The sequence below is a fragment of the Ambystoma mexicanum genome, chromosome 3q (assembly GCF_040938575.1).
Source record: "Ambystoma mexicanum isolate Mex_15411 chromosome 3q, UKY_AmexF1_1, whole genome shotgun sequence".
Taxonomy (NCBI): Eukaryota; Metazoa; Chordata; class Amphibia; order Caudata; family Ambystomatidae; genus Ambystoma; species Ambystoma mexicanum.
In genome coordinates, this window is record NC_090926.1 from 1,299,953,658 (window position 1) to 1,299,977,940 (window position 24,283).

General features: G+C 51.8%; 1 protein-coding gene across 1 annotated transcript in view; it reads right to left on the minus strand.

The window, feature by feature from the left end:
* LOC138447908 (uncharacterized) overlaps window positions 1–24,283 on the minus strand; it is a 416,627-nt gene that overhangs the window by 62,254 nt on the left and 330,090 nt on the right. The window contains exon 8 of the mRNA XM_069604423.1: window positions 7,761–7,941. Within this exon, the coding sequence (XP_069460524.1) occupies window positions 7,761–7,941 (181 nt within the window). The remainder of the gene's footprint in view (window positions 1–7,760; window positions 7,942–24,283) is intronic.

The window sequence follows — 24,283 nt, forward strand, 5'->3', positions numbered from 1 at the left end:
ATCAGCTGTGCAGGTCGGGTCCTATAGTGATTGATGATCTGCTCACACTTGGGATCAGCTGTGCAGGTCGGGTCCTATAGTGTTGGTGATCTGATCATACTTTGGATCAGCTGTGCCGGTCAGGTCCTATAGTGTTTGATGATCTGCTCATACGTTGGATCAGCTGTGCAGGTCGGGTCCTATAGTGTTTGATGATCTGCTCATACGTTGGATCAGCTGTGCAGGTCAGGTCCTATAGTGTTTGATGATCTGCTCATACGTTGGATCAGCTGTGCAGGTCGGGTCCTATAGTGTTGGTGATCTGATCATAGTTTGGATCAGCTGTGCAGGTCGGGTCCTATAGTGTTGGTGATCTGATCATAGTTTGGATCAGCTGTGCAGGTCGGGTCCTATAGTGTTTGATGATCTGCTCCTACTTTGGATCAGCTGTGCATGTCGGGTCCTATAGTGTTGGTGATCTGATCATAGTTTGGATCAGCTGTGCAGGTCGGGTCCTATAGTGTTTGATGATCTGCTCCTACTTTGGATCAGGTGTGCAGGTCAGGTCTGTCCTATCTTGACTGACATTTGCCCAGTTGCGCCATCCTCACAGAAGCTCAGCGGGGGCAAGCCTGCAGCAGGCAACAGTACTACTGGTCCATGGGAGCACTAAGCAGCGGGTAGTGATCAAAAGCTTACCATCCCGGTATATCACGCACTAGGACCACCGTGCTCTGGCAACGTGCTGAGGAGCTCAGAAGTTTCCTAGGGTCCCAAGAGAGCACTGTGCAGTTGAGCGCACGTCCAGCGGGACTGTTTCAGGTTTCCCCTCTCAGCATGGGCGTAGGACAGGAGGACAGGGGGGACAAATACCCCCAAAATTTTAAGTGGGGGGGATACAATGGCATTTATCCTCCCCCAGTGTGTGTGTCGCTATGGAGTCTTGTGTTTCTGAGTCTCAGACTCTGAACTTTGCAGGCAGCAGCAGGTCATATTAAGATTCTTATCTTGTTACAGCAACAAATCTGCTGCTCACAGGCAGCTCGCTCGTGCTTTCCCCCTCCCCCCCGCGCCAGCGCAGTTGCGTTACATGTGTGCCCAGCCAGGCCGGGGCACAACACCATACTACAGTCTGCACGTGCCGTGCCCCTGCACTGCGGGGCAGCCTCGCTCCGACCTCAGCTTCCAGAAGAAGCAGACACTGGCTGACGCGTCCTCCTGAGAGGTGAGAGCAGAGGCACCGAGTGTGACTCCTGCACGACTGCACCACTGGCGACCAGTCCTGAGACAGCCTGAGGCTCGACGTCGAGACCCACGTAGCCTACTAAGGTAAGTGAAAGTGGCCCCTGACCAGTGCTTAAAGTGGGCCGGGGCCTGCCGGGGCCGGCATGGGTTGGGGATGAGTGCTATACATAACGTGGTGTGCAGTGCATGCCTGTGTGTGCGGAAAGACTGAGGAGCCGGCGCGAGGAGTGCATGGGTTAAGCACAGGGTGACCTGGATGGGGGTGCCGGGAATCTTCTAGGGAGGTGTAAAAAAAAACAAGGGCGCCATCGGCTCTAGAAGAAAATGGGGAGGATTTTAGACAGCAGGCAGGGGCAGGATCAGAGAGCACGGACGGCGGAGCGGGCTGCAGAACTAGCCATGCCCCACAGAGCATTCCCGAAGCACTGCTTCGTCGCCAAGGAGTCAAGTCGCCCCACAGCCAACTTCACATCTGGTGTAAAAACGCACTCCGCACACTTCGAAGACATTTCACTCCAGGCGCTAGGCTTACCTACTCCAAAGGGAAGATGTGGGCACATTACAAGTGGTTAATTGCCCTGCCCAGTTGCAGTCCAGAGCTACTTGATACTAAAGACGCTGCTCCCGCTGCCGCCACCGCAGAGAGAAGAGCTGCTGGAGCAGTGCTGCCGCTGTAATGGGGTAGGAGGCTCATGTCGGGAGGCAGGGAATCTGTGCTTTTAAACAGATATCGTCTATAAGAGAAGTGGGAAGGCTGGAGCTGCATCGCTTCTAGGGGCATGGCTGGGGTCAAGATGCTCTGGAAACCCAGCAGATTCACTGATGCCAGCATACTGCACAGGCAGGCTGCATAGCCCAATGCCAGGCCCTGTCTTGGAACACCCTCGATGGCTGCTGTGGGGTAACACTGGCGCTTCACAGCACAGGAATATCGGCTTTTCAGGCCTGGCTTTCCCCTTCACAGACCATTGTGTCCTGGTACTTTGAATAGAGCTGTGTACAGATGTTGTCCTGGAGACATAGAACCTTATGCCCACCCTAGCATGAAGAAAGCCTGTATTGCTAGAGGGTGCGGAAACGGGTCCCAGAGGCCCCTCTCTGCGTTACTCATTGCCACCTCCACTGTGAATGGTGAGGTCCATGCCGGCATGAAGACAAAAAACAGCATTCAAGCAGCTGCGTCCGCGTGACACAGGAGAGGAGCATTGATCTGGGTCACTCATGGTCACTCATGGTGAATAGAATATCAGGTTGCACTCACACAAGGTCAAGCTTTCGACCCGTTCCCCACAAGCCGAGGATAGCCAATAGCCATTGGATGTGGGCTGCGAGGGGTCAGCACAGCACAGCAGAAGTCAAGTGCTGGACAAATGTACATTCTATGATTGACTCATTTCTTCTCTACACTTGGGAAATCAAACTGGTGGCTTCAATCGTCTTTCTCTTTTAAAAGGCACAGTGCATTTCCGAGGGTCTTTTCATTTTCGCAAAGCAGTGCTGTTAGAGTCCTGCGTGTAAGTGCCACAATCTTTCTTTTTTAACCTGGAGGAATCGGGGGAGGGGAGGACGCGGGAGCGTGCTAAATGCGTACTGAAACGTAGGGAGAAGAACCATTTATATAATAGCCATCTCCCCCCACAGCCTTAGCCTGAACTTCTGCCCGCTCCCAGTGCCGGCCTTCAGGTTATCCTTCTGCATTACGACATTTAATGAGCCGCAATTCCCAGGTGCAGCTGCCATCTTCTCTTTCGCCAAACTGATGGCACCCAGCCAGGAAAGCGCTGCTCTAGGACACGAGGGTATCATTGGGAGGGCAAAGTCTGAATAGGTACCCTAGAAGTCCAAGAGTTTCCTAAACCTTGAGAAGAGTGAGCAGTCCGCTGCACAGGGACACAGGGCCAGAGAAAAGTAGAACCAGGCCCCCTGCACCCGGGCTCTATAGATTCACTGTACCCCTCAGATGGACCACTTCATGCACGTGACGTCTCGGGGTAAAAGGGTTAAATGCTGCAGCTGTACTACTTGTGTCCTATAGCCACGGAGTGCCCGCGGGGCGGATGCCGACCCGACTGCCTGCCACGCTCTTGGGCTCACCTGGGCTAGAAATGGGTGTTCATTGGCCAAACCTGGCTTTACACCCGCAGATGGGAGGGCCTGCACCACCACCCAGCCAGTCACCCTGCTCACGCCCCTTTTTAAGACCTGGGAAGATCAAATGAAAAGGCAGCTCTGTCTGCTACTGCAGCCCATATTGGAATGCATTATAGGCGCTTCAATTATTCATGCAAAAGACGTTTCTTTTTGCTTTATTGTAGGCCGTTTTAGGATTTGCATGTGTGCTTGAAATGCATACCATTAAATAATGGATTTAGACAGTAAGTCTACTGTTTCGTTACTTTTTATTTATTTGCGAGGGTGCAAAATGTATGACAGATTCATATAATGTTTGAAAACGATTTGCACGGGTTAGCTATCTAGCATGTTCTCAAAGGTATGTACCCATTTCATCTAGAGAGGCTTCCAATGGAAAGGGGGCAGCTAAAAAAACCACATCCGACTTTCACTCTTAGGAATCCTGTCGCAACATATTTACTATAAACAGAACCGCCAACATGGTGTCCCTTTTCCCCAAACTGGTTTTTCCAAACTGTGTGTCTGGTACGGGCAGAACGATGGCCCATGGTTTTCAGACATGGCGACAATAGACTCGAGTCTGTCTGTCTGTCTGTCTGTGTGTGGCTCGTGGATTGTGCAACGTGGTTTGGTGGCACTGGGGAGCCATGGGCGTTGGCTGGGGCCGTTGGGCCAGCGGGGCATGTTTTTGTGATCACTGATATCTATATAGCGCTAACATGCAGCCTCATGTGTGCTGCTTCCTAGCGCTTTTAAAAACTGGGTATTAGCACCGCTGCAATTAGTGCAGTCGCACACTTTCATGGGAGGAGTTCGGCAGGCCTGGGCCTATCATGAGCGTTTGTGGGGTGGTGCGAGGGATTTCTTACTCTCACTTGATAGAATGTGAAGGAGTGAGAACTATTCACCAATTTAGTTGAACGCATTTTATCCATTAATGAAGGATGAAAGATGAGTCGTGCGCTACCGCGATTCCAGCTGTCGCTTAGACCCAGATCACAGAAATGGAGGTGCAATTCGCGGACTACTTTAAGGGCTGATGGTTGTTTGCTTGTAATCTGCCATCTGCCGTTCAGCATATGTAATGCGTCACTAATACCAGGTCTGTTTTCTTCTATGATAATAATTTCTCATGTTGTGTCCCTCCAGGTGTTTTGGACTATGCGGACCGTGGCTAATTGGAGTTTGAGTCCAAAACATCGGAAAGGGCTGCAAAGTGAGTAAACACCATCAAATAGTGGACACAGGATGTCTTCAGTCATCTAAAGCACGCTGGTGTGCTCGCTACAAAATAACGGACAGATCCTTTTACTCTGTGGTTTGTGCCCCGTTAAGAGGTTTGTAAAGATTTGTGGACAAGCCAAGAATGGTGGGTGGAGACCCAATCTTTTTGGGACCAGCTCTGCTCAGGCCATGAAAGCCTTTTAACCTGGGAAGTGGTAACATTTTTATGCGAACGGAGCCTTCTGAAGTGAGACGCCAAATAAAACGATTTTATACTCTGAACCGCTTTTCTTTTTCTTAATTTTCTTCTATTTTCTTTTCTTCTTTTTTCTTACTTCATACAGTGATGATATGTGATTTAATACGTACTGCTATTTTAATTTTGTGAAAAGTCGAGTTCTTTGACTAAAACTCAATAAATAAATTATAAAAAGCAAAGTCCCAAGGTGTCCCCTGTCCCCCAGCGATGTTATGGGTCTCCTACGCCCCTGCCCCTCAGTGCCTGGTCACTGGGATTTCCCGGTGTTCTCACACCTGTTCACCTCCCCAACCCCTAGATGTAATGCTCAGAATGTTATCCTGCACTGGAATAAGATGCAAGTAATGTTAGACATAAGAAAGCTAATGCAAAGGACATGGCATAAAGGTAAGCCGCTTGGAGTCTAGTGATGGACAGAGTAAAGGTAAGCCGCTTGGAGTCTAGTGATGGACAGAGTAAAGGTAAGCCGCTTGGAGTCTAGTGATGGACAGAGTAAAGGTAAGCCGCTTGGAGTCTAGTGATGGACAGAGTAAAGGTAAGCCGCTTGGAGTCTAGTGATGGACAGAGTAAAGGTAAGCCGCTTGGAGTCTAGTGATGGACAGAGTAAAGGTAAGCCGCTTGGAGTCTAGTGATGGACAGAGTAAAGGTAAGCCGCTTGGAGTCTAGTGATGGACAGAGTAAAGGTAAGCCGCTTGGAGTCTAGTGATGGACAGAGTAAAGGTAAGCCGCTTGGAGTCTAGTGATGGACAGAGTAAAGGTAAGCCGCTTGGAGTCTAGTGATGGACAGAGTAAAGGTAAGCCGCTTGGAGTCTAGTGATGGACAGAGTAAAGGTAAGCCGCTTGGAGTCTAGTGATGGACAGAGTAAAGGTAAGCCGCTTGGAGTCTAGTGATGGACAGAGTAAAGGTAAGCCGCTTGGAGTCTAGTGATGGACAGAGTAAAGGTAAGCCGCTTGGAGTCTAGTGATGGACAGAGTAAAGGTAAGCCGCTTGGAGTCTAGTGATGGACAGAGTAAAGGTAAGCCGCTTGGAGTCTAGTGATGGACAGAGTAAAGGTAAGCCGCTTGGAGTCTAGTGATGGACAGAGTAAAGGTAAGCCGCTTGGAGTCTAGTGATGGACAGAGTAAAGGTAAGCCGCTTGGAGTCTAGTGATGGACAGAGTAAAGGTAAGCCGCTTGGAGTCTAGTGATGGACAGAGTAAAGGTAAGCCGCTTGGAGTCTAGTGATGGACAGAGTAAAGGTAAGCCGCTTGGAGTCTAGTGATGGACAGAGTAAAGGTAAGCCGCTTGGAGTCTAGTGATGGACAGAGTAAAGGTAAGCCGCTTGGAGTCTAGTGATGGACAGAGTAAAGGTAAGCCGCTTGGAGTCTAGTGATGGACAGAGTAAAGGTAAGCCGCTTGGAGTCTAGTGATGGACAGAGTAAAGGTAAGCCGCTTGGAGTCTAGTGATGGACAGAGTAAAGGTAAGCCGCTTGGAGTCTAGTGATGGACAGAGTAAAGGTAAGCCGCTTGGAGTCTAGTGATGGACAGAGTAAAGGTAAGCCGCTTGGAGTCTAGTGATGGACAGAGTAAAGGTAAGCCGCTTGGAGTCTAGTGATGGACAGAGTAAAGGTAAGCCGCTTGGAGTCTAGTGATGGACAGAGTAAAGGTAAGCCGCTTGGAGTCTAGTGATGGACAGAGTAAAGGTAAGCCGCTTGGAGTCTAGTGATGGACAGAGTAAAGGTAAGCCGCTTGGAGTCTAGTGATGGACAGAGTAAAGGTAAGCAGCTGAGTGGTGATTGCAAATGCAGGAGAGGTTTGGTTCCTTTATGAACAGAGACAGTTATTATGTAAGTGTTATTAAAAATGAGCACAAGGTAAGTAGCAGGTTTCTTTTTATGTGGGACGGAATATGGGGTCGCTGCTTCTGCAATCTCAACCCTATTAAGGTGAGCTGCATACATGCACCAAGCAACCCGTACTAGTCAGCGGTCACATATCAGAACACATCATGCCTTACATTGCTAAGACTGTGGAGGCTGGCCCGCTATACATCAGGTAGCATTGCTCAGATAGGTTTTATGTTCACTTTCAAATATATTGCAGCTACTTTAAAGGTATGTCACGCTATGAGGACTGCAATAATCGCAGAACACCACTCACCTCTCCATCATAAAGCTGTGAAGCGATAGAAGGGCACACGTGTGAGCAGGAGCGGGGCCAGGCTGCACTGCTTGCCCTCTCCTGCTTGCCCTCGCCTGCTTGCCCTCGCCTGCCTGCCCTCGTCTGCTTGCCCTCTCCTGCTTGCCCTCTCCTGCTTGCCCTCGCCTGCTTGCCCTCGCCTGCCTGCCCTCGTCTGCTTGCCCTCTCCTGCTTGCCCTCGCCTGCTTGCCCTCTCCTGCTTGCCCTCTCCTGCTTGCCCTCTCCTGCTTGCCCTTGCCTTCTTGCCCTTGCCTTCTTGCCCTCGCCTGCCTGCCCTCTCCTGCTTGCCCTCGCCTGCTTGCCTTCGCCTGCCTGCCCTCGTCTGCTTGCCCTCTCCTGCTTGCCCTCGCCTGCTTGCCCTCTCCTGCTTGCTCTCGTCTGCTTGCCCTCTCCTGCTTGCTCTCGTCTGCTTGCCCTCTCCTGCTTGCCCTCTCCTGCTTGCCCTTTCCTGCTTGCCCTCGCCTGCTTGCCCTCTCCTGCTTGCCCTCTCCTGCTTGCCCTCTCCTGCTTGCCCTCGCCTGCTTGCCCTCGTCTGCTTGCCCTCGCCTGCTTGCCCTCGCCTGCTTGCCCTCGTCTGCTTGCCCTCTCCTGCTTGCCCTATCCTGCTTGCCCTCTCTTGCTTTCTTTCCAGGTCTACTCATATTTCACCAGTTTTCATCACACCATGAACAGAGCCCCCCCAACATGGACACAGACATTAAATAACAATAAACAGGCAGCAACAGCACCGATATTCCTGTACCTCCATTCTGTTGCTTCCGCCAATATTCCATTCGTGAAAAGTGCTTGTGCTCAGGGTGATCCTCCTCTCCCCTTCCGCTATCGATGGAACTCCCCCTTTGATGGACGCTGCGGCTCCAGCTGCAAATGCATAGCCATGCTCCTGGGAGAAGGCACTCTCCTGAGTGTAGGCTTTGTGAAGCCTAGAGAGGAAAGCAGAAGAACGCATCACTACCCAGTCTTCAGATGAAGGCCCTTCCTGTCCTCGATAGCAGACTTCCCAATAGCAAACCTGGTGGGGAGGCAGCTTCTGAGGATCTGGGCTTCTGAGGGGGATGAGATTTGCAAGTACACTTGTGTGTAGTCTGCACATTCGCAGAAAAGAATGTTGTGTTTGCTAAGGGTCTATCCAAGGGATTCGTCTGATAGGTTGAAGAGGAGAGGAGGTGGGGAGGAGCTTTGATGAATGCCATACTTGGCTGGGGTGGGTATGAATGTAAAAGAGAGCATGGAGACAAAGCCTTTCCTGTCATCAAGGAAGGAGGAGAAGCACTTAAGGGTTATGCCTGAGAGTTTCATCCTGTGGGCTAAGAGGTTGCTGTCGAAGGCTGCAGAGAGGTTGAGGAGTAGGAGTAGTGCTGTATGTCCTTTGTCAGTGATGTGGTGAAGGCCATCGAGGATGTGATGTGTAGCAGTCTAGGTGCTGTATCCAGATCGAATGCCAAATTGTAACAGGCTGAGGAGGTTGTTTGTGGTGATGTGTTGTTGTGGTTGGATAGTGCCAAAGTTTTCCATGATTCTGGCGAGGTGTGGCAGGATATTGATGGAGTGGTCATTTTCGGGAAGTTAAGGGTCGAGAGAGTTTTTATGAGGAGGGGTGAGATTTGTCCAGTTTTGAGTGCAGAAGGGATGGTGCCATGTGACAGACAGGAGTTGCGGATGTTGAGCCGGTGGGGAGCGAGGGTGCTCATGCAATTGAATGAGGCTTGAGGTGGACCTGCGTCATCTAGAAGTGAGGGGTCGTTCCCCGACTCACACAGGGACTGGGACATTCCACTAAACATAATGAAAGTTGGTTCCTGGTGAAAGCAAACACACTACCATGCCAATTAGAGACGGGAATACATCTAAAGCACTAATACATCATTTCACTCATATATTACTTGAATAAACAGACATGTTTATTTTATTTTTCATTTTAATTTTATTGACCATTTATAAGGCGCTTTATAAAACAGAACTGAGTTTCAAAGCGCCACAGGGCTGAATGGGAAGGGAACAAGGGAAACAATAACAGTGGCAAGGGAATAAAAGCAAGAATATTACATATACAGACCTGGTCCTACTAGGCTTTGTGGCATTCAGCCTTGCAAGTGCATTGATAAGAATTTCAGGGGAGGGGGAAAGAAGGGGGGGACAAAGGAGTGGACAAGTGTGGGCGGGGGCCCAAGACAGAAGTGCTAAGGGGAGTCAGGAGGAGCCCCTCAGGCTAAGTGCTAATCCAGGCAGCTCTAAAGGGTGGTCTGTGGAGCCACCAAGGAGGGGCCTGAAGGGCAGCGCAGCGTGGGCGGGCGGGTGCTGGTAATGACAGGGAGGAAGGGCCTGAGAGCCTGGGAGGTTCACGGGGATCAGGCCGCCGGTCACAGCGGCAGTGGGGTGATTAGCAAGGAAGGGAAAGAGGTAGAGAAGAGCAGAGTTTTGAGCAGTTTCTGCAACTTGAGGATGTCTGACTCAAAGTAAGAGGAGCGAGATAGATATTGAAGAGCCAAGGCGATAAGATAGAGCCCTGGAGGACACCACAGGTAGAGAGGTGGGTGGAGGAGGAGAAAGGGCCTAATTGCAGCTGGGAAGGGCGGTTACTGAGGAAAGAGGCCAGCCAGTCCAGTGCCCCTTCAGTGATGCCGAGAGTGTCACAGAATCGTTTTATGAGGATGGAATGGTTGACCATGTCAAAGGCGGAGGAGAGATCGAGGAGAATGAGAACAGCAGGAGAGTTGGAGTCGAGATTTGCAAGCATGGTTTCACGGGTATTCAGGAGAGCAGTTCTGTGCCTCTGGATGTCTGCAATCCAGATCGGTGGTCATGAAGGCAGCCAACAAGATCAGTGTGGATGGTCAGTTGGGGGACGACCAACTTTAGTTAGTTAGCCGGGCAGGTGGGGTCAGCAGAAAGCTTTCTTAATAGAGGGTGCTCAAGGGAGTGCTTAAGGGATTGAGCGAAAGAGCCAGTAGCAAAGGAGTGGTTACAGAGGTCTGCAAGGGCTGGGGCAAGAGAGGAGATGTTGTCCTTAATAGTTCTAGAGGAGCAGGGGAGCACCTGTTTCGAGGAGGCCTTCATCGAGCGGACCACTTTAGAGACCTCGTCTGTTGGTATGGGCCAGAGGGAGGAGGGTGAGGGGTCAGGGAGGAAGGGGATTAGGAATGGGAGAGGAGATGGGGATGGAGGAGAGTGAGGACAGGATGTCCTGAGTTTTGGAAGTGAGGTGGGAGGCTAAGGCAGTGCAGAGGGCGGAGACTGCCAGTGGATTGGCAGGCTCCTTTTCCATTGGTGCGGGCTGAATATAGTCCGCTTTTTGGAGCGTTATTGCTTTGTAGTAGGTGGCAGGTCAGTTTATCAGAGAATGAGCCTAAGGTCTGCACCTTCCGTTCGGCAAATCTGCAGAGTCGTACCAGCTGTTGTTCTTGGTGGCAGGTTTTAGGTGGATCCTCATGGCAGGGGCAAGGATGTCGAGAGTGTTGGAGATGACAAGATACATATTAGCAATGACAGAGTCAGAGGAAGAGTCAGGAGATGGGGTTGGAGTGGGGATGAAAGTGGAGGCAAAAGCAGCAGCTGACACTCGCTTCATCAGTCAAATGATGGTGAAGGAGGCTGGCAGTGCTGGGGTGACTCTGATAGATGGCCAGGGGGCCCCAGATAGGAGGAAAGGAGAGAGTGGTCAGACCAAGAGAGGGGGGTGGTGGCTGGAATAGAGATAGGGATGTCACCAGAGATGAGGGCATCCAGGGTGTGGCCAGCAGAGTGAGTCAGGCCGGAAGGAAGAATAGTGAGAGAGAGGGAGTCATAGAGGACCCTGAGGTACTAATAAGTGGATGATTCAAGAGAGGCGAAGTAGATGTTGGAAGTGACCAAGGAGGAGGAGTTTAGAAGAGGAGCTTGAAAGAGATGAGGCGAGGTCGGCCCATTCAGAACAGAAGAGGGAGATGGGGCTAGGTGGTCTGTAGAAAGTGGCGAGGGTAAGAGAGACCGTGGGGGTGACCCCCAGCCTACAGACGAGTCATTCAAAGGAGGACTAGGATTGAGTAGAGATGATGGAAGCAGGGACCCACTCAGGGAAGATCAGGGCCCCGCCACCTCCGGTCCTGTTGGGTCTGGGTTTGGAAAGGATTTTGTAGCCCTCAGGAAGGAGAGTGTCAAGAGCAGTGACAGAGCTGTATTGACCCACGTCTCAGTAAGAGCGAGGACGTCAAGGTCAAAGTCTTCGAAAAGGAGACATATGTCAGCGGAATGTTTGACAGCAGAGCGGGCATTCAGGTTGGCTAAGTGAAGCTGGTTACCACCTTTGAAGGTTTTCCGAGGGCTGTACAGGGGTGTGGTACTCCCATCAGTGGTGGTGGAGTGAGGGGAGGGGATGAAGGGGTGGTGGGATAAGGGATGAGGTTTATGAGAGAAGGCAGGCACTGATCGAGAAGGAGAAGAGCAGGTTCAGAACCTTGGGCCATAATAGTGCTATTGTGATAGACATTAATGATACACCTAAAGGATGAGGAGTATGCCAGGAGGACCTCCCACCTAGTGTCACCATTAATGGGTGAGGAGGATAAGGGAAAAAGAATGGACACTTGATGGGGTGCGTCCATGGACCAGGAGAGGGGACAGTGAAGGGGATGTCTGTGAAAGTCTGTTTGGAAGTGGCATTGACATAGGTTGCAGCGATGGGCGAGCCTGGGGAGTTTTTTTCAGCTTTTTTCTTTCAGATTTCATGAGAGAAGGAGCATAAGTGATAGAATAGCAGTTGGAACAGACAGGAGAGATGGAGAGTGCCATGTTAATTATCCATTAGTGATCTAGTTTTTTAAACAACAATTTGTTATAACATTGCCAAAAATAATGTAAAGAGATTTTGTGCAGAGAAACAGATACCCCAGTGTTTGAACAATGGAGACAGTGTGCACTAAATAATAGCAACTTGAGTGCACAATGAAAGCACTAAAGCACAGGTGCATGTCACGCGCGGCAGGAAAGCAGGTGTATGGCCTTCCTCTGGAACGCAAAACGTAGAAGCATTAGTCATATACCTGGACAGAAATGAGAAGAAGTGGTGTGGCGCCAGGAGACTGGCCTGTAAGAGGATGAGTGGCATATCAATAAAAGCCACTCCGAAGCTTCTGAAAGTGGGCAGGTTTCATTTTGACAGTGAGGGTAATGAGGGTGTCAGTGTTGATGGTGTTGAACGTGTTGGAATTTTGATAGAGATTGAGGGGTGGGAGGGAAGAAGGGAGAGCGTGCCTGATGTTTATTTTGGAATAGTATGTGGGTGGGGGTGTGGAGAGGTATTTGAGTAGTTTCTGAGTACAACTGGTGGTGGATTGGAGTTTTTGAAAGTAAGGGTTGGCTTTGCGTGTGGCTGTTTTGTATTTCTCGTGGCTTTGTTTGAGTGATGTTCTGATGGCTGGGTTTTGACAGGCTCGTTCTAGGTGTCTAGCCTCCAGGAGGGAACTTTTGGACTATGGTTGCTATGGGGTTGCTATGGGGTTTTTGTGCTTTAAGGGAGACAATGTTGTTGAGTGTGTGTATGGAGGGATGTGTGTTTGGGGAGGCGGGGGTGGTATGAGTGGTGCTAAGGCTGTGTCTGTAATGTGTTGACTTGCCTGGATGTGGGGAGAGGGGATGCGTGACAGGTTGCTGTGTGGTAGAGTGAATGTGAGGGTGATTGCAAAGTGGTCTGAAAGCGACACGCATTGTCGATATTCCAGACACATGATTCATTTTGCTTGAAACAAATGTCCAGGGTGTTGCCAGCTGTGTGTATCGTGTACATGATGAGTTGTGTGAGGTCATAGGGGGTAAGTGGAGTGAGGGTACTCTTTAGTACGGGGCTGCTATGTGAGGTCAAGGGGGGTAAGTGGAGTGAGAGTACTCTTTAGTACGGGGCTGCTGTGTGAGGATGTAGGGGGTAAGTGGAGTGAGGGTACTCTTTAGTACGGGGCAGCTGTGTGAGGTCACAGGGGGTAAATGGAATGAGAATACTCTTTAGTACGGGGTTGCTGTGTGAGGTCATAGGGGTAAGTCGAGTGAGGGTACTCTTTAGTACGGGGCTGCTGTGTGAGTTCATAGGGGGTAAGTGGAGTGAGAGTACTCTTTAGTACGGGGCTGCTGTGTGAGGCCGTAGGGGGGAAGTGGAGTGAGGGTACTCTATAGTACGGGGCTGCTGTGTGAGGTCATAGGGGGTGAGTGGAGTGAGGATACTCTTTAGTACGGGGCTGCTGTGTGAGGTCACAGGGAGTAAGTGGAGTGAGTGTACTCTTTAGTACGGGGCTGCTGTGTGAGGTCACAGGGAGTAAGTGGAGTGAGGGTACTCTTTAGTACGGGCTGCTGTGTGAGGTCACAGGGAGTAAGTGGAGTGAGGGTACTCTTTAGTACGGGCTGCTGTGTGAGGTCACAGGGAGTAAGTGGAGTGAGGGTACTCTTTAGTACGGGCTGCTGTGTGAGGTCATAGGGGGTAAGTGGAGTGAGGGTACTCTTTAGTACGGGGCTGCTGTGTGAGGTCACGGGGGTAAGTGGAGTGAGGGTACTCTTTAGTATGGGGTTGCTGTGTGAGGCCATAGGGGGTAAGTGGAGCGAGGGTACACTTTAGTACAGGGCTGCTGGGTGAGGTCCCAGGGGTCAGTGGAGTGAGGGTACTCTTTAGTACGGGGCTGCTGTGTGAGGACATAGGGGGTAAGTGGAGTGAGAGTACTCTTTAGTACGGGGCTGCTGTGTGAGGTCATAGGGGGGTCAGTGGAGTGAGAGTACTCTTTAGTACGGGGCTGCTGTCTGAGGTCATAGGGGGTAAGTGGAGTGAGGGTACTCTTTAGTACAGGGCTGCTGTGTGAGGTCATGGGGGTAGGTGGAGTGAGGGTACTCTTTAGTACGGGGTTGCTGTATGAGGTCACATGGGATAAGTGGAGTGAGGGTACTCTTTAGTAAGGGGCTGCTGTCTGAGGTCATAGGGGGTAAGTGGAGTGAGGGTACTCTTTAGTACAGGGCTGCTGTGTGAGGTCATGGGGGTAGGTGGAGTGAAGGTACTCTTTAGTACGGGGCTACAGTGTGAGGTCATAGGGGGTAAGTGGAGTGAGGATACTCTTAAGTACAGGGTTACTGTGTGAGGTCGTAGGGGGTAAGTGGAGTGAGGGTACTCTTTAGTACGGGGCTGCTGTGTGAGGTCATAGGGGGTAAGTGGAGTGAGGGTAGTCTTTAGTATGGGGCTGCTGTGTGAGGTCATGGAGGGTAAGTGGAGTTAGGGTACTCTTTAGTACGGGCTTGCTGTGTGAGGTCACAGGGAGTAAGTGTAGTGAGGGTACTCTTTAGTACGGGGCTGCTGTGTGAGGTCACAGGGTGTAAGTGGAGTGAGGGTACTCTTTAGTACGGGCTTGCTGTGTGAGGTCACGGGGGTAAGTGGAGTGAGGGTACTCTTTAGTACGGGCTTGCTGTGTGAGGTCATAGGGGGTGAGTGGAGGGAGAGTACTCTTTAGTACGGGGTTGTTGTGTGAGGTCATGGGGGTAAGTGGAGTGAGGGTACTCTTTAGTACGGGGTTGCTGTGTGAGGTCATAGGGGGTCAGTGGAGTGAGGGTACTCTTTAGTACGGGGCTGCTGTGTGAGGTCATAGGGGGTAAGTGGAGTGAGGATACTCTTTAGTACGGGGCTGCTGTGTGAGGTCACAGGGAGTAAGTGGAGTGAGGGTACTCTTTGGTACGGGGCTGCTGTGTGAGGTCATAGGGGGTAAGTGGAGTGAGGATACTCTTTAGTACGGGGCTGCTGTGTGAGGTCACAGGGAGTAAGTGGAGTGAGGGTACTCTTTAGTACGGGGCTGCTGTGTGAGGTCACAGGGAGTAAGTGGAGTGAGGGTACTCTTTAGTACGGGCTTGCTGTGTGAGGTCACGGGGGTAAGTGGAGTGAGGGTACTCTTTAGTACGGGCTTGCTGTGTGAGGTCATAGGGGGTAAGTGGAGTGAGGGTACTCTTTAGTAAGGGGCTGCTGTCTGAGGTCATAGGGGGTAAGTGGAGTGAGGGTACTCTTTAATACGGGGCTGCTGTCTGAGGTCATAGGAGGTAAGTGGAGTGAGGGTATTCTTTAGTACAGGGCTGCTGTGTGAGGTCATGGGGGTAAGTGGAGTGAGGGTACTCTTTAGTACGGGGTTGCTGTATGAGGTCACATGGGATAAGTGGAGTGACTGTACTCTTTAGTACGGGGCTACAGTGTGAGGTCGTAGGGGGTAAGTGGAGTGAGGATACTCTTTAGTACAGGGTTACTGTGTGAGGTCATAGGGGGTAAGTGGAGTGAGGGTACTCTTTAGTACGGGGCTGCTGTGTGAGGTCATAGGGGGTAAGTGGAGTGAGGGTACTCTTTAGTATGGGGCTGCTGTGTGAGGTCATAGGGGGTATGGGGAGTGAGGGTATTCTTTAGTACGGGGCTGCTGTGTGAGGTCATAGGGGGTAAGAGGAGTGAGGGTACTCTTTAGTAAGGGTCTGCTGTGTGAGGCCATAGGGGTAAGTGGAGTGAGGGTACTCCTTAGTACGGGGCTGCTGTGTGACATCATAGGGGGTAAGTGGAGTGAGGGTACTCTTTAGTACGGGGTTGCTGTGTGAGGTCATAGGGGGTAAGTGGAGTAGTGGAGTGAGGGTACCCTTTAGTACGGGGTTGCTGTATGAGGTCACATGGGTAAGTGGAGTGAAGATACTCTTTAGTACGGGGCTGCTGTGTGAGGTCACAGGGGGTAAGTGGAGTGAGGGTACTCTTTAGTACAGGGCTGCTGTGTGAGGCAATAGGGGGTAAGTGGAGTGAGGGTACTCTTCAGTACGGGACTGCTGGGTGAGGTCACAGGGGTAAGTGGAGTGAGGGTACTCTTTAGTACGGGATGCTGTGTGAGGTCATAGGTGCTAAGTGGAGTGAGGGTACTCTTTAGTACGGGGCTGCTGTGTGAGGTCACAGGGAGTAAGTGGAGTGAGGGTACTCTTTAGTACAGGGTTGCTGTGTGAGGCCATAGGGGGTAAGTGGAGTGAAGGTACTCTTTAGTACTGGGTTGCTGTGTGAGGCCATAGGGGGTAAGTGGAGTGAGGGTACTCTTTAGTACGAGGTTGCTGTGTGAGGCCACAGAGGATAAGTGGAGTGAGGATACTCTTTAGTAAGGGGCTGCTGTGTGAGGCCATAGGGGTAAGTGGAGTGAGGGTACTCCTTAGTACGGGGCTGCTGTGTGACATCATAGGGGGTAAGTGGAGTGAGGGTACTCTTTAGTACGGGGTTGCTGTGTGAGGTCATAGGGGGTAAGTGGAGTAGTGGAGTGAGGGTACCCTTTAGTACGGGGTTGCTGTATGAGGTCACATGGGTAAGTGGAGTGAAGATACTCTTTAGTACGGGGCTGCTGTGTGAGGTCATAGGGGTAAGTGGAGTGAGAATACTCTTTAGTACGGGGTTGCTGTGTGAGGTCATAGGGGGTAAGTGGAGTGAGAATACTCTTTAGTACGGGGTTGCTGTGTGAGGTCATAGGGGGGTCAGTGGAGTGAGAGTACTCTTTAGTACGGGGCTGCTGTGTGAGGTCATAGGGGGTAAGTGGAGTGAGGATACTCTTTAGTACGGGGCTGCTGTGTGAGGTCATGGAGGGTAAGTGGAGTTAGGGTACTCTTTAGTACGGGCTTGCTGTGTGAGGTCACAAGGAGTAAGTGGAGTGAGGGTACTCTTTAGTACGGGGCTGCTGTGTGAGGTCACAGGGTGTAAGTGGAGTGAGGGTACTCTTTAGTACGGGGCTGCTGTGTGAGGTCACAGGGTGTAAGTGGAGTGAGGGTACTCTTTAGTACGGGCTTGCTGTGTGAGGTCACGGGGGTAAATGGAGTGAGGGTACTCTTTAGTACGGGGCTGCTGTGTGAGGTCATGGAGGGTAAGTGGAGTTAGGGTACTCTTTAGTACGGGCTTGCTGTGTGAGGTCACAAGGAGTAAGTGGAGTGAGGGTACTCTTTAGTACGGGGCTGCTGTGTGAGGTCACAGGGTGTAAGTGGAGTGAGGGTACTCTTTAGTACGGGGCTGCTGTGTGAGGTCACAGGGTGTAAGTGGAGTGAGGGTACTCTTTAGTACGGGCTTGCTGTGTGAGGTCACGGGGGTAAATGGAGTGAGGGTACTCTTTAGTACGGGCTTGCTCTGTGAGCTCACAGGGGGTAAGTGGAGTGAGGGTACTCTTTAGTAAGGGGCTGCTGTCTGAGGTCATAGGGGGTAAGTGGAGTGAGGGTACTCTTTAATACGGGGCTGCTGTGTGAGGTCATGGGGGTAAGTGGAGTGACGGTACGCTTTAGTACGGGGCTGCAGTGTGAGGTCGTATGGGGTAAGTGGAGTGAGGATACTCTTTAGTACAGGGTTACTGTGTGAGGTCGTAGGGGGTAAGTGGAGTGAAGGTACTCTTTAGTACGGGGCTGCTGTGTGAGGTCATAGGGGGTAAGTGGAGTGAGGGAACTCTTTAGTACGGGGCTGCTGTTTGAGGTCATAGGGGGTAAGTGGAGTGAGGGTACTCTTTAGTACAGGACTGCTGGGTGAGGTCACAGGGGTAAGTGGAGTGAGGGTACTCTTTAGTACGGGATGCTGTGTGAGGTTATAGGGGCTAAGTGGAGTGAGGGTACTCTTTAGTACGGGGCCGCTGTGTGAGGCCATAAGGGGTTAGTGGAGTGAGGGTACTCTTTAGTACTGGGTTGCTGTGTGAGGCCATAGGGGGTAAGTGGAGTGAAGGTACTCTTTAGTACTGGGTTGCTGTGTGAGGCCATAGGGGGTAAGTGGAGTGAGGGTACTCTTTAGTACGAGGTTGCTGTGTGAGGCCATAGAGGGTAAGTGGAGTGAGGATACTCTTTAATAAGGGGCTGCTGTGTGAGGCCATAGGGGTAAGTGGAGTGAGAGTACTCCTTAGTACGGGGCTGCTGTGTGACATCATAGGGGGTAAGTGGAGTGAGTGTACTCTTTAGTACGGGGTTGCTGTGTGAGGTCATAGGGGGTAAGTGGAGTAGTGGAGTGAGGGTACCCTTTAGTACGGGGTTGCTGTATGAGGTCACATGGGTAAGTGGAGTGAGGATACTCTTTAGTACGGGGCTGCTGTGTGAGGTCACAGGGGGTAAGTGGAGTGAGGGTACTCTTTAGTACAGGGCTGCTGTGTGAGGCAATAGGGGGTAAGTGGAGTGAGGGTACTCTTTAGTACAGGGTTGCTGTGTGAGGTCATAGGGGGTAAGAGGAGTGAGAGTACTCTTTAGTATGGGGTTGATGTGTGAGGTCATACGGGGTAAGTGGAGTGAGAATACTCTTTAGTACGGGGTTGCTGTGTGAGGTCATAGGGGGTAAGTGGAGTGAGGATACTCTTTAGTACGGGGCTGCTGTGTGAGGTCATGGAGGGTAAGTGGAGTTAGGGTACTCTTTAGTACGGGCTTGCTGTGTGAGGTCACAGGGAGTAAGTGGAGTGAGGGTACTCTTTAGTACGGGGCTGCTGTGTGAGTTCACAGGGTGTAAGTGGAGTGAGGGTACTCTTTAGTACGGGCTTGCTGTGTGAGGTCACGGGGGTAAGTGGAGTGAGGGTACTCTTTAGTAAGGGGCTGCTGTCTGAGGTCATAGGGGGTAAGTGGAGTGAGGGTACTCTTTAGTACAGGGCTGCTGTGTGAGGTCATGGGGGTAAGTGGAGTGAGGGTACTCTTTAGTACGGGGTTGCTGTATGAGGTCACATGGGATAAGTGGAGTGATGGTACTCTTTAGTACGGGGCTGCAGTGTGAGGTCGTAGGGGGTAAGTGGAGTGAGGATACTCTTTAGTACAGGGTTACTGTGTGAGGTCATAGGGGGTACAGGGAGTGAGGGTACTCTTTAGTACGGGGCTGCTGTGTGAGGTCATAGGGGGTAAGTGGAGTGAGGGTACTCTTTAGTACGGGACTGCTGGGTGAGGTCACAGGGGTAAGTGGAGTGAGGGTACTCTTTAGTACGGGGCTGCTGTGTGAGGTCATAGGGGGTAAGTGGAGTGAGGATACTCTTTAGTACGGGGCCGCTGTGTGAGGCCATAAGGAGTTAGGGGAGTGATGGTACTCTTTAGTACGGGGCTGCTGTGTGAGGTCATTGTAAGTGGAGTGAGGATACTCTTTAGTACAGGGTTGCTGTGTGAGGCCATAGGGGGTAAGTGGAGTTAAGGTACTCTTTAGTACTGGGTTGCTGTGTGAGGCCATAGGGGGTAAGTGGAGTGAGGATACACCTTAGTACGGGGCTGCTGTGTGACATCATAGGGGGTAAGTGGAGTGAGGGTACTCTTTAGTACGGGGCTGCTGTGTGAGGTCATGGAGGGTAAGTGGAGTTAGGGTACTCTTTAGTACAGGGCTTGCTGTGTGAGGTCACAGGGAGTAAGTGGAGTGAGGGTACTCTTTAGTACAGGGTTGCTGTGTGAGCTCACGGGGGTAAGTGGAGTGAGGGTACTCTTTAGTACGGGGTTGCTGTATGAGGTCACATGGGATAGGTGGAGTGACGGTACTCTTTAGTACGGGGCTGCAGTGTGAGGTCGTAGGGGGTAAGTGGAGTGAGGATACTCTTTAGTACGGGGCTGCTGTCTGAGGTCATAGGAGGTAAGTGGAGTGAGGGTACTCTTTAGTAAAGGGCTGCTGTGTGAGGTCATGGGGGTAAGTGGAGTGAGGGTTCTCTTTAGTACGGGGCTGCTGTATGAGGTCACATGGGATAGGTGGAGTGACGGTACTCTTTAGTACGGGGCTGCAGTGTGAGGTCGTAGGGGGTAAGTGGAGTGAGGATACTCTTTAGTACGGGGCTGCTGTGTGAGGACATAGGGGGTAAGTGGAGTGAGTGTACTCTTTACTACGGGGCTGCTGTGTGAGGTCACAGGGGGTAAGTGGAGTGAGGGTACTCTTTAGTACGGGCTTGCTTTGTGAGGTCATAGGGAGTGAGTGGAGTGAGCGTACTCTTTAGTAAGGGGCTGCTGTCTGAGGTCATAGGAGGTAAGTGGAGTGAGGGTACTCTTTAGTAAAGGGCTGCTGTGTGAGGTCATGGGGGTAAGTGGAGTGAGGGTTCTCTTTAGTACGGGGTTGCTGTGTGAGGTCATAGGGGGTAAGTGGAGTGAGGGTACTCTTTAGTACAGGGCTGCTGTGTGAGGTCATAGAGGGTAAGTGGAGTGAGAGTACTCTTTAGTACGGGGCTGCAGTGTGAGGTCGTAGGGGGTAAGTGGAGTGAGGATACTCTTTAGTACAGGGCTGCTGTGTGAGGTCATAGGGGGTAAGTGGAGTGAGGGTACTCTTTAGTACGGGGCTGCTGTGTGAGGTCATAGGGGGTAAGTGGAGTGAGGGTACTCTTTAGTATGGGGCTGCTGTGTGAGGTCATAGGGAGTATGGGGAGTGAGGGTACTCTTTAGTATGGGGCTGCTGTGTGAGGACATAGGGGGTAAGTGGAGTGAGTGTACTCTTTAGTACGGGGCTGCTGTTTGAGTTTATAGGGGGTACGGGGAGTGAGGGTACTCTTTAGTACGGGGCTGCTGTGTGAGGTCATAGGGGGTAAGTGGAGTGAGGTTACTCTTTAGTACGGGGCTGCTGGGTGAGGTCACAGGGGTAAGTGGAATGAGGGTACTCTTTAGTACGGGATGCTGTGTGAGGTCATAGGGGCTAAGTGGAGTGAGGGTACTCTTTAGTACGGGGCCACTGTGTGAGGCCATAAGGGGTTAGTGGAGTGAGGGTACTCTTTAGTACAGGGCTGCTGTGTGAGGCCAAAGGGGGTAAGTGGAGTGAGGATACTCTTTAGTACGGGGTTCCTGTGTGAGGCCCTAGGGGGTAAATTGAGTGAAGGTACTCTTTAGTACTGGGTTGCTGTCTGAGGCCATAGGGGGTAAGTGGAGTGAGGGTACTCTTTAGTACGAGGTTGCTGTGTGAAGCCATAGAGGGTAATTGGAGTGAGGATACTCTTTAGTACGGGGCTGCTGTGTGAGGCCATAGGGGTGAGTGTAGTGAGGGTACTCCTTAGTACGGGGCTGCTGTGTGACGTCATATGATATGATATGATATGGCATTTGTAACGCGCCTATACACAAGCGTTTCAAGTGTTTCAAGGCGCGACGAGGCAGGGAGGGGGAAACGGGGGAAGACAGACAACGATCCTACTAGGCCAGGTGTCATTCAGATCGCGCAAGTGCAGGGGAAGGGGGAAGGGACAAAGCGCAAGGGGAGGGGAAGGGGCAAGTGCAGTACAAGGTAAGTATATATAATAAAATGAATAGGGCCAGCTGGTGGCAAGTGCAAGGTAAGTGCAGACAAGTGCTGGGAACGAGGGCTGTAGGGATACAGAGACAGTCCCGCAGAGCAGGGGTTGCCAGCGAGGCAGTGCAAGTGCAGAGTGGCTGGGCCCAGGCCCGAGGTCGGCAAGAGTGGCCCTATTGCAGATTCGGTGCAGATTCAGCGAAGAATTAGCAGGGGAGAGGGAGAGAGAAAGCAGAAGCAAAGAGGAAGGTTTTGAGGTGCTTCCAGAACCGTAGATGGTTCTCCTCAAGTTTCAGGGAGGCAGGAAGGCTGTTCCAGAGGGAGGCCCCTGCCGCGGAGAGAGATCTACCCCCAGCTCGTTGCTTCGAGAAGCGGCTAACCCAGAGAGAGTTGGAGACGGATGAGCGAAGGGCTCGGGAAGGAAGATATTTAGGAAGAGAGAGTTGAAGGTATTTAGGACCCAGGCCCCAGAAGGCCTTGTGGACAATGCAGAGGGTTTTGAACTTTATCCTCGCAGCCACTGAGAGCCAGTGTAGAGACTTCAGTCCTGGAGAGATACGGTCCCTGGGCTTAAGGCCAAGGACAAGTCTCGCAGTTCTGTTCTGGATGAGTTGCAGAGGGCGGAGAGTGGAGGCAGGCAGATTAAGATAGAGGCTGTTACAGTAGTTCAGCTTTGAGAGAACCAGGGCTCGTGAGACAGTGAGCTTCTGGGGCAAGGGGAAGAAGGGCATAATACCTCTGAGGAGGTGCAGCTGGTAGTGTGACTTCTTAGAGACGTCAGATATATGAGGAGAGAAGGAGAGTGTGGAGTCGAAGATAACCCCGAGGTTTTTTGCCGTGCAGGTAGGTGCAGGAAGAGGGCCAAGAGAGGCCGGCCAGAGAGCTGCAGGGAAGGAGGGAGTGGGTGTGCCGATGAGTAGAATCTCAGTCTTACTGGCATTAAGGCAGAGGTCATTGGCAGCACACCATTCCTGGATAGCCGACAGACAGTCAGAGATGAGGGAAGGAGAGGAGGAGGCAGAGGGTAGCCTGAAAAAGAGCTGGGTATCGTCCGCATAGCACTGAAAGTTGGGGCAGAGAGCGGCGATGCGGTGGGCAAGGAGTGCCAGGTACTGGTTGAACAGCCAGGGGGAGAGATTTGATCCCTGGGGGACACCACAGGTGGAGAAAAAGATGTCAGAGAAGAAGGACCCCAGTTGGACCTGGGAGGGTCGATTGGAGAGGAAAGAGGTCAGCTACGCCAGAGCCTGACCAGTGATACCCAGGTTATCACGGAGACGGTTGAGCAGGATGGCATGGTTGACAGTGTCAAAGGCAGAAGAGAGATCGAGCAGAATGAGAACACATGGAGTGTTGGAGTCAAGGTTCAAGAGTAGGTCCTCACGGATGTTCAGGAGAGCAGTTTCCGTGCTTCTGGCAGCTCTGAAGCCAGATTGATGGTCATGAAGACTGCCAACAGATTCAGCATGGAGGTTAAGCTGGGAGATGGCCAGTTTCTCCAGGAGCTTGCCCAGGAAGGGAGTGATGGAGATTGGGCGATAGTTAGCCGGGCAGGAGGGGTCAGAAGAGGGTTTCTTAAGAAGAGGGTGCACAAGGGAGTGCTTAAGGGGGTATGGGAAGACTCCAGAGGCGAAGGAGTGGTTGCAAAAGTCAGCCAGGGCAGGAGCCAGGGCGTCGATGTGGTCCTTGATAGTTTTGGAGGAACAGGGGTGAACCTGTTTGGATGAGACTTTCATAGATCAGACTTGTCTGGAAACCTCATCAGCAGAGAAAAGGGGAAAGGCAGAGAAGGAGGGAGGAGGGGTGGCTGTAGAAGGGCCAGAGGAAGAGCCAGGAAGAGAGGGAGGGAGGTGATAGGAGGAGAGTGAGGACAGGGTGTCCTGAGTTTTAGAGATGAAGTGAGAGGCAAGTGCAGTGCAGAGGGCCTGGGAGGGGACAGGAGAGGTAGAGACTGCAGCAGGGTTGGCAAGCTCCTTGCAGATTTTAAAGAGTTCGGCCGAGTTGTTAGATGCCGCAGAGATGCAGGCTTGGATAAGGGCTCTCTTCTTGGAGAGAACGGAGAGACGGTATTGCCTTTGGAGCATGCGGCAGGCCAGTTTGTCAGAGGATGAACATGAAGCACGCCATATCCTCTCTGCCACCCTGCACTTGCGTTTAAGGGTAACGAGCTCCGAGTCATACCAGGAGTTACATTTGGCTTTAGGCTTCAGGCGGATTCTCATGACAGGGGCAAGGATATCAAGAGTATCAGATATAGCAGAGTGGAGCATGGAGAGGGCAGTGTCAGGGTGTGAGTCAGCAGAATGGGGAGGGGGGGGTGCGAAGGTGGCAGCGAAAGCCTCAACTGACACGCGCTTCATGGGTCGGATGACCGAGAAGGTGGGTGGCAGTGGTGAGGGTGGCTTTGTCAGTGGGGTAGGGAGGGTGATGTGGGAGGATAGGAGAAAGTGATCACTCCAGGAGAGAGGAGTGGACAGAGGGACGGAGAGGGGAAGGTCAGAAGAGTCATAGGGGGTAAGTGGAGTGAGGGTACTCTTTGGTACGGGGTTGCTGTGTGAGGTCATAGGGGATAAGTGGAGTGAGCGTACTCTTTAGTACGGGGCTGCTGTGTGAGGTCATAGGGAGTAAGTGGAGTGAGGGTACTCTTTAGTATGGGGTTGCTGTGTGAGGTCACAGGGAGTAAGTGGAGTGAGGGTACTCTATAGTACGGGGTTGCTGTGTGAGGTCGTAGGGGGTAAATGGAGTGAGGGTACTCTTTAGTACAGGGCTGCTGTGTGAGGTCGTAGGGGGTAAGTGGAGTGAGGGTACTCTTTAGTACGGGCTGCTGTGTGAGGTCATAGGGGGCTGCTGTGTGAGGTCGTAGGTGGTAAGTGGAGTGAGGGTACTCTTTAGTACGGGGCTGCTGTGTCAGGTCGTAGGTGGTAAGTGGAATGATGGTACTCTTTAATACGGGGCTGCTGTGTGAGGTCGTAGGGGGTAAGTGGAGTGAGGGCACTCTTTAGTACATGGCTGCTGTGTGAGGTCGTAGGGGGTAAGTGGAGTGAGGGCACTCTTTAGTACTGGGTTGCTGTGTGAGGTCATAGGGGGTAAGT